The sequence below is a fragment of the Barbus barbus genome (assembly GCF_936440315.1).
Source record: "Barbus barbus genome assembly, chromosome: 40".
In the NCBI taxonomy this organism is placed as follows: domain Eukaryota; kingdom Metazoa; phylum Chordata; class Actinopteri; order Cypriniformes; family Cyprinidae; genus Barbus; species Barbus barbus.
Window position 1 is genome coordinate 21,633,024 of NC_136718.1, and position 9,744 is coordinate 21,642,767.

The window sequence follows — 9,744 nt, forward strand, 5'->3', positions numbered from 1 at the left end:
AAGTATATATTAATTATTCTTCTAGTAGAAAGAAATGTTGTTCTCAAATTTACACAGCTGCTTCATGGAAATGAAGCATCAGTTATTTGCAAATTCAGATTGCATCACATGAACCGATCAACTACAGAACAAAAGTTCTTTATTATTTTCAATCCGTTGTAATATTTTTGTAAATTATGCATAACTAATATCAAACAAAAATGTTCATATTGAAGAACAAACAACAAAATGATTTGGTTTAACCCTCCCTAGCATTTAGAGATTCCCATTTAATAATTCAGATTAAAACTTCAGATGAGAATTTTTAATATATGGAGAAAAACAAAACAAAAAACAAACACACCCACTGTCCTTTCAAACTCTTACAAAAAACATAAATAAAGATAGGGCACCACAAAACATCAAGTTAACATGTCTTAAAATTAGCAAATCAATATTTAACATAAAGGACATGAGAGATTTATTTTGTATAAAGGAAATAAAGCCTATTTATATGGCCTTTAAATATTGTAACATATTCATCATTCCTTATAATAAATGCAAAAATGTCACGCGATGGACATTCTGTGTGTTTTTAGTTTCCTGTGTGTCCCATGTGCCTTTTGATCTACAGTAGTTTCCCCTCTTGTTTTCCCATGACCATATATGGTCTTCCTGCTCCTGTTCCCTGATTGTGTTCAATTTGATTACAGGTGTGTCCCCTCATTAAGTTGTGTACTTAAAGAGTGTTTTGTTCGGCGTCTATGGTCATATCTTGTTTCAGTGTGCAATTCTCTTTGGTTTACGATTAAAGTCTGCTTGTTGCGAAGATTGTCTCCTCGTTCCCTCCTACGCACAGTGACGAAAACAGATTTAAATTTTTATATTTTAATTGTAAATAAGTGTAAAGCCTAAAAATCTTTTTTTTTTTTTTTTAAATACAGAAATCTTTGTATTACAGAAGCTTTTAATGAAATAAAAAAAAATTACAATAATGAGAATATAGTGTAAACCACCATGGAAAATGTGCTTATTTGTCGTAAAAATAATGTCACAATGCAAAAAAAATACAAAACCAAACAAAATAAATTGTGCTAAAATGGGCTTGTTTTAATTTTTTTATTAAAGAAAATGGTCTTTATAATTTTTTGTTTGTTTTGATTTTGGATGAAATAACAAATGGCTTTTAATTTCAGTTCACACAGGCACAAGTGGAGAAAACAATTGCCAACAGTGTGATTAATCAATAGAAGACAAAAAACACCCAACTTTTGTTTTACTGCTGAGCATTTGGATGATATTAGCTGATATTACATGGCATGAAACGCTGTGCTCACACCCGAAGTGCCTCATTTCAAAGAAATTGCATACTAAATATTTATAATCAGTCCTCTAGCTGTTATACAGAGGGACAATCCTGTCTATTGTAGCCCTGCATATGGGACATTTCTTCGGTTCGGACAGGGCTCTATAGCACTCCTCACAGGCACACACGTGACCACACTCCAGAAACACGCACGAGCGCTCACGATTCAAGCACACTGTGCATGAAGTAGGAGACAAATCCTCCTCCTCCAGGTGGAGGTCCTGCAAACGTTTGCTCTGCCACTTCCTGTACTCGTCCAGCAGGCTGCGCTCTTTCCTCCGCTCCTTTCGCAGCACGTACTGCCGCCACAGCAAGTAGAATAGTGTGGCGCAGGCAGTCAAGCCAAACAACACCGTCAAGACCCTCCAGATCCGCAGGTGACCCTCTTGCTTGTTCAGGAGCGTGTCGTAGTCCAGCCGGCTGAGGAAGTACCGCAGGCCCGGTTTAGGGGGTTGAAGACGAACCAGGTTGTTGTCCAGCACCAGCTCCCCTACGCCCGTCATGCTGGCACCAAGACGCAGCATTTCTTCGGTCTCCTGGATGCCCTGCGGGCGCTCGCCGCTGATGAAGTGGCTGATGACGTTGGTCAGAGACTGCTGGGAGGGGTGAAAGTTCTCATAGGTGGTCTCCAGATCCAATTCGGCTGCATCGAGCGGACGGACCACTCGCACTGTTGTGGAGACGGTGTCATCATGTGGGGCGAGGTCAAAGGGCACGGTGTTGGTGCGTTGGTGGATGACCTTTTCACAATCATTCCTAAAAGAAAGATGAATTAGCAGATTATATAAGGTATATACAGTTACTGATAGTGAAAAATATATTTTTATTACAAATTACTGATGCTGCGTAGGGATACATAAAATGATTAAAACAGTAAACATTAAATATTTAAATAAATGAGAAAATCTAATACAAATTAAATAAAGTGTAATATAAAAAGGTAAATAAAGTATAATCATTAAACGATATATTATCATAAATAATATTTTCTATTAAAAATATTTAATGTATACTCTGAACATATATATATATATATATATAATTAAAAAAATAATTATCACAGTATAAAAATTTAAATAGAGTATAAGTATTTAAAATGAAATATTTTACATAATCTAATATGCATTTAAACATTAAGTATATTTAAATTAGTGCTGTCAAATTATTAATTCCATCCAAAATAAAGGTTTTGTTTACATAATGTGTGTACGGTGTATATTTATTATGTATATATAAATACACACACATGCATGTATATATTTAAGAAAAATGTTACATTTATATATTAAATATATAATATAAATTATATGAATATACATATATACATGTAAATATTTTCAAAATAATAAATATACACAGTGCACACAAATATATTATGGAAATAAAAACTTATTTTGGATTAATCATTTAACAGCACTAATTTAAATAAAGCACAATTTAAAGTGTAATTATTGAAACTAAATATTTATAAATATTACTTTATATTAAGACAATAATGAATATTTAAATAATTAAAATATTTAAAGTGTAATATAATTTAAAAACGTAAATAAAATGTATTAATAAGAAAAAATCAAATGTTATAAGAAAAATTTTATATTAACACTACATAATTATTATTATTAGAAACTCCACACAAACATACAATTTCTAAAAATTATACTTTAAACTTTAAATAAACTTTAACTGCAATTTATGTTTAAATTACCTTAAAACCTTTCTGATATTATACCTAGATAAGTGAAATTTTGTAGACAAATACAAATTGTGGCCATGTATAAATTTCTATAGAGAGCTAAAAAAAACTACTATAAAGAACTGATAGTGTAATGGACAATATACCCATAGTAGAGTGTATAAATGATATACATTATAAACATGTACCATATATGTGTTGTTCGATTCCATACCATCTTCTTCTCTTTTAGGGTTAACCTCTCGATGACCCCTTTACAGTTGCCTACAAACTGACTGTTCAAGGTCTCTTTCACTGAGCGCACAACACCTAAACAAACACGGTATGAGTAAAACTTTATTTTTTCCTCTAATTATTTTCCAGTGAATCATTATTGTATGAACATCAGCAAAGCGCAACCTGAAGCCATACCTTCAATAACTGCATAAGGGACACATTTTCCTGGAGCTTCATCGAGGATAGTTTTGAGATCTGGATTTAATGGCATCTTCTTGGCCTCCTGTTAAACAACACATGATCTAATTCTTCTAGGGATTGTATCATTAAAAGAAATGCACCAGGGGTGTTTGGTTACCCTTAATTTCGCTACATGGCTGGACTTCCTCTTGTATATGGTGTATAAAGCAGCAGTCAGAGCTGAGCTAGTGGCCAGCAACACTATCTGTGCTGTCGAGGGTTTGCCGCTGTTCTCCATCCTTCAATCTACAGACCAGCTGAGTATGAAAACAAATTCTCACAATAAAAAAAAACTCTAGTCCATATAAGTTAGACATAGGACAACAAGAGAAACAACTTCTCCAAGTTTGGTGTCAACAACACACACATTCCTAGCTTATGAACAAGGCATTTTTTAAAAGGTTCAATCCTTGGATTTACATTTGAAATCTATATTTTGTCGGAAAATAAAACTATCATATAAAATCATACTTTGGGATTTTTTTTACAGAGATTTTGGATAACTTAACTAACAAAAACATAACAACTGTAAATTAGCTTGGATGGCTAGCAATGCCTTCCGAAAACAACCAGCGTAAATATGCGCTCTCAAAACGCAAAACCTCACGATACTGGTAACTGAAATAATACTAAAAGTGGTCAACAGGACAAACATGCACCGAATAAGAGGTTATTTGACTACCTTCATTAAAGCTGTGCTGGTGTACAACTCACTGTCAACTCCAGCCCCTTCATAATAAAAGTCCTCGGCAGCGAACTGTCTCTGCTGCAGGCGTGCAGATCAAAGCAGATATTACAAGTTCAAGTTTCAAGTTCAAGTTTATTTGTATAGCGCTTTTTACGATACAAATAGTTGCAAAGCAGCTCTACAGGAAATTAAGTTTCCACAATATGTTGATATATTGCAGAACCTTAATTTATTTAATTTATGGAAACATTTGGTAATTCTGTATGTTGTCTGAGCATTGACATCCTCTGAGGGGTTGGCATTATTTTTTTCTCAGATCATTTAAGGGTTGGGTCCAGGCTGAAGCTTCTGTAATTCCTAGTTACCATGAGATGTTAATCCCGTGGCAGAAACAGAGAAACAAATAGAGACATAATTAGCGTAGCTGCTGTTCCATCTAAGCAAAAATGATTTGTTCAACCCAAGCTAAAGAATAATAATAATGTACATTTGATCAGGTATAACTGCAGTACAAGATTATAAAATGCATTATGTGAATGCTTGGCTAAAGAGATGTGTCTTTAATCTAGATTTAAACAGAGAAAGTGTATCTGAACACCGAACGTTATCAGGAAGGCTATTCCAGAGTTTGGGAGCCAAATGTGAAAAAGCTCTACCTCCTTTAGTGGACTTTGCTATCCTAGGTACTACCAAAAGTCCAGAGTTTTGCGACCTTTGGGAGCGGGTTGGATTGTAGCGTGGTAGAAGACGAGTTAGGTACGCAGGAGCTAAACCATTTAGGGGCTTATAGGCAAGTAATAATATTTTGTAAATGATACAGAACTTAATAGGTAGCCAGTGCAGAGACTGTAAAATTGGGGTAATATGATAATATTTTCTTGACCTGGTAAGAACTCTAGCTGCTGCATTTTGGACTATCTGTAGCTTGTTAATTGAAGATGCAGGACAACCACCTAGCAGTGCATTACAATAGTCCAGTCTAGAGGTCATGAATGCATGAACTAGCTTTTCTGCATCAGAAACAGGTAGCATGTTTCGAAGCTTGGCAATGTTTCTAAGATGGAAGAATGCTGTTTTTGTAACATGGGAAATATGATTTTCAAAGGTTGCTGTCTAATATAACACCCAGATTTTTGACTTTAGAGGACGTAACAGTGCATTCGTCTAGTTGCAAATTGTAATCCAAGAGATTCTGTGTACTGTTTTTTGGTCCAATAAGTAAGATCTCTGTCTTATCTGAATTTAATAAGAGGAAATTATTGGTCATCCAATCTTTTACATTTTTTACACAATCTATTAGCTTAGATAGTTGAGAAGTTTCATCTGGTCTTGTTGAGATATATAGTTCATCAGCATAACAATGAAAACTAATCCCGTATTTTCTAATAATATTACCAAGGGGCAACATGTATATTGAAAATAGCAGAGGACATCATCCTTGTGGTACTCCATACTTTACTGGTGATAGAGATGACTCCCCATTTAAATGAACAAAGTGGTAGCGATCGGACAGGTAGGATCTAAACCATCTTAAAGCCTGCCCTTGAATACCAGTATAGTTTTGTAATCGATCTATGAGTATATCATGGTCTATAGTGTCGAACGCAGCACTAAGATCAAGTAATACTAGCAATGAGATGCAGCCTTGGTCTGAAGCAAGAAGCAAGTCATTTGTAATTTTAACAAGTGCCGTTTCTGTACTATGGTGAGGCCTGAAACCTGACTGAAATTCTTCATAGAGATCTTTTTTTTTTTTGCAAGAAGGAGCACAATTGAGCAGACACAACTTTTTCTAAAATTTTAGACATAAACAGAAGATTTGAAATGGGTCTGTAATTTGCCAGTTCATTAGAATCTAGTTGTGGTTTCTTAATAAGAGGCTTAATAACCGCCAGCTTGAATGGTTTTGGGACGTGACCTAAAGATAACGATGAGTTAATAATATTGAGAAGCGGTTCTTCTGCTACAGGTAACAACTCTTTCAGTAGTTTAGTGGGTACAGGATCTAATAAACACGTTGTTGGTTTAGATGCACTGATAAGGGAAGTCGTGGCCTAATGGTTAGAGAGTTGGACTCGTAATCCAAAGGTTGTGGGTTCGAGTCTCGGGCCGGCAGGGATTGTAGGTGGGGGGAGTGAATGTCCAGCGCTCTCTCCACCCTCAATACCACGACTGAGGTGCCCTTGAGCAAGGCACCGAACCCCCAACTGCTCCCCGGGCGCTGCAGCATAAAATGGCTGCCCACTGCTCCGGGTGTGTGTTCACTGCTGTGTGTGTGCACGTTGGATGGGATAAATGCAGAGCACGAATTCCGAGTATGGGTCACCATACTTGGCTGAATGTCACTTCACTTCACTATTCACTAAGTTTATTTAGCTCTTCCTGTCCTATAGTTGTAAAGCACTGCAGTTTTTCTTTGGGTGAGATGAATGAAGCTGAAATACTAGACGCAGTAGAATCTACATTTGATATTGTATTTCTGATGTTATATATTTTATCAGTAAAGAAATTCATAAAGTCATTACTATTAAACTGTGAGGGAATATTTAGATCGGGTGGCGTGTGTTTATTTGTTAATCTAGCCACTGTGCTAAATAAGAACCTTGGATTGTTTTGGTTATTATCTATGAGTTTGCGGATATGCTCTGCCCTGGCAGCTTTTAGAGCCTGTCTATAACTGGACATACTGTTTTTCCACACAATTCTAAAGACTTCGAAGTTAGTTTTTCTCCATTTGCGCTCAAGATTACGAGTTTCTTTCTTGAGAGAATGGGTATAACTGTTGTACCATGGCACAGTAAGTTTTTCTCTAACCTTTTTCAATTTGAGGGGAGCAACAGCTTCTAATGTATTAGAGAAGATAGTGCCCATGTTGCTAGTCATTTCGTCTAGTTCATGCGTATTTATGGGTACACAGAGCAGTTGAGATAAATCAGGCAGGTTATTTGTGAATCTGTCTTTGGTGGCTGGAACAATAGTTCTGCCCGGACGATAACGCGGGGCCATATAATTAATATCAGTAATACGCAGCATGCATGATACAAGGAAATGATCAGTAACATCATCACTTTGAGGTACGGTATCTATATCCGTAAGATCAATTCCATGCGATATAATTAAATCTAGCGTATGATTAAAACGATGAGTGGGCCCGGTGACGTTTTGCTTGACTCCAAAAGAGTTTATTAGGTCAGTAAACGCAAGTCCTAACGCATCATTTGTATTATCAACGTGAATGTTAAAATCTCCGACAATTATCACTTTATCAACATTAACCAATAGATCTGAGAGGAAATCTGCAAATTCTTTTAGGAAATCTGTATATGGCCCTGGCTGTCTATACACAGTAGCCAGAGCAAGAGACAGGAGAGATTTCTTTTGCATATCTAACAGTGCAACATTAAGCAGAAGTATTTTGAATGAGTTAAACCTCCTGTATCCTGTTTTCTGAGTAACATTGAGAATATCACTATATATTGTTGCCATACCGCCGCCACGACCAGTCTGACGGGGCTCATGTTTATAACAGTAGCTTGGTGGAGTAGACTCATTTAGACCAAAATATTAATTTGGTTTCAGCCAGGTTTCAGTCAGGCAGAGTACATCAAAATTATTATCTGTGATCATTTCATTTACAATAACAGCTTTGGGTGTGAGTGATCTAATCTTTAGGAGCCCAAGCTTTAAAAATTGTTTTTGTTCATTTATTTAGCATTTTTCTGGTTTAATCACGATTAGATTTTTTCTAGAGAAACATTTATAAACATTAAATGTTTATTTTGACCTCGCTATTCGGGGAACAGATACAGTCTGTATAGATTGCACAACGCAAGTACTTCTAACTTTTAAGTGGGTAGAACAAAGGTCATCGTGGCAGTTATTTGAGAATTGGTTTACTAGTCAGATGGAGCGTAGCGTCATTGAGATGTTGTCCGACAGGAGTTCCGTTCCGACTCTGCACTCATCAGCACGGAAAAGCCTAGGACGCTCCCAGAAAAGATTCAGATTATTAACAAAGAGCAGTTTCTGTTCTTTACACCATGACAATAACCATTCATTTAAAGCAAAAAGTTTACTGAACCTTTCGTGTCCTCGTTGATACATGGGAAGCGGTCCTGACTCCTGACATGATGATCGTCGTCGCGGGCGATGTGCTGCGTACCGTCTCGATCAGGCTCCTGAAGTCCCTCTTCAGTGTCTCCGTCTGCCGCAGCTTGCTGTCGTTAACCCCTGCGTGCAGCACGACAGCACCGATGCTCTCGTCGCCCTTCAGGATCGCGGGTATCTGCGCAGAAACATCGAGAACACGATCCCTGGGGAAACAGTGAGTGTGCCTTCAGCTAATGTAGCACGGACGTGCCGGACGATGGAGTCTCCAGACGATCACAGCGTCGCGTTCCGTCTCGCGGAGGAGAGCGAAGCGGTTCCGGGTGGAGATCTCGAAGACCAGAGGCGGTGGAGGGGGAGAGGTCGTTGCCCGGGGCCTGGCTCGGGTCTTCCACTGCTGGTGCACCCAGGGTCCGTGGCGTCCCGGCGCCGGAGTGAAGGACATCTGGGAAGATCGCGTCCTGGGTGCACAGGGTCTGAGAGAGGTGGTGGGAGTGTTAGCAGCGTGCTGTATACTTACCCCGAACTTGTAAGCGTCAGCCCGGGATGTTTCCAGCACTCTCCACTCTCTCAGCTGGGCCTGCTTCTCCACGGCCTCCAGCTGCACCGAATGCACACATACACAGTGCTATTTTAATAGCTAAAGATCTCCACTACATTATAGAGAGAAAAATACAGAAACTTGAAAGTCCTGCTTTACTAGTTGTATTCAACGGTTGAATACATATTTTTAGTTCTTTTTTTCATTTTTATAAATCCCAGTGAATAAGTGCAGAAAATACCAAATTCAACAGGAATGTAGATAGGACTTTTATGTAATAGTTATGCTGTTCTTTTTTTTTTTTTTAGGTGTTTCACATAGAATTTTATTTTCTGGTTTAAAAATGGAAATTTCTTTAAAAATATCTGACATTTTGTTATAGAAAAGGCACATCTAGTCTAAACAGTCTACAACTGGTTCAAACATTTTTGGATTCGACTCCGTCTCTGATTGTAGTTTTCTGGAAACTATCACTCACTGCTTGTTCAAAAGTCAGCTTGATCATTTAAAACACTATTTAAAATAGATGCAAGTTGTGGCGTTTATAAGTCGTGAACTACTCTGTATTTTTGAACGACTCTCTTGAATGAATGGTTCAAAGATTCACTCATTGCACTCATAGCCATCTATAATATATATAATGATGGAATTTGTTACTGTCATATGTTAGGAATATGTTAGTCATCGAAGTGAACGGGTGTTCAGAATCAAACGATTCGAGTCACTGGGATAAATCCAAAATCCCGCTAGAGCATGCCGTCTTTCCTTGGAGTCGATTCCCTGAGTGGAGTCGACACTCGATTCCCAACGTTTTGAACTCAAAGAATCGATTCTCTGTGGGAAATTCCTAGCCCCGCCCTTTTTTACAGGCGAAGGCGTGAAAACAGCATGGACAAAACTAACTTCCACAA

The 9,744-nt window shown here is 37.5% G+C and overlaps 1 protein-coding gene across 3 annotated transcripts; it reads right to left on the minus strand.

The window, feature by feature from the left end:
* Positions 1-291: 291 nt before the first annotated feature.
* LOC306859632 (mitochondrial ubiquitin ligase activator of NFKB 1-like) lies at positions 292-8,919 on the minus strand. 3 transcript variants are annotated; one of them, XM_079400750.1, is made up of 6 exons: positions 8,083-8,919; positions 4,180-4,263; positions 3,616-3,754; positions 3,453-3,540; positions 3,230-3,350; positions 292-2,101 (listed from the first exon to the last, which is right to left on the minus strand). In XM_079400750.1, the coding sequence occupies exons 3-6, from the start codon at positions 3,733-3,735 to the stop codon at positions 1,372-1,374; spliced, it is 1,059 nt and encodes a 352-aa protein (XP_079256876.1). In that variant the 5' UTR covers positions 3,736-3,754; positions 4,180-4,263; positions 8,083-8,919; the 3' UTR covers positions 292-1,371. The 3 variants fall into 3 exon arrangements, with proteins under 3 accessions (XP_079256876.1, XP_079256877.1, XP_079256878.1); XM_079400751.1 differs by lacking the exon at positions 8,083-8,919 and having other exon boundaries at positions 937-2,101; positions 4,212-4,245; XM_079400752.1 differs by lacking the exons at positions 4,180-4,263; positions 8,083-8,919 and having other exon boundaries at positions 937-2,101; positions 3,616-3,866.
* Between the last annotated feature and the right edge of the window lie 825 nt (positions 8,920-9,744).

Coding starts and splice junctions, on each gene's coding strand:
- LOC306859632 (XM_079400750.1), bottom strand. CDS start 3,735: ATGGAGAACAGCGGCAAACCCTCGACAGCACAGATAGTGTTGCTGGCC. Junction 3,541..3,615: donor GCCATGTAGCGAAATTAAGG/GTAACCAAACAC, acceptor GTTGTTTAACAG/GAGGCCAAGAAGATGCCATT. Junction 2,102..3,229: donor AATCGAACAACACATATATG/GTACATGTTTAT, acceptor TCTTTCTTTTAG/GAATGATTGTGAAAAGGTCA.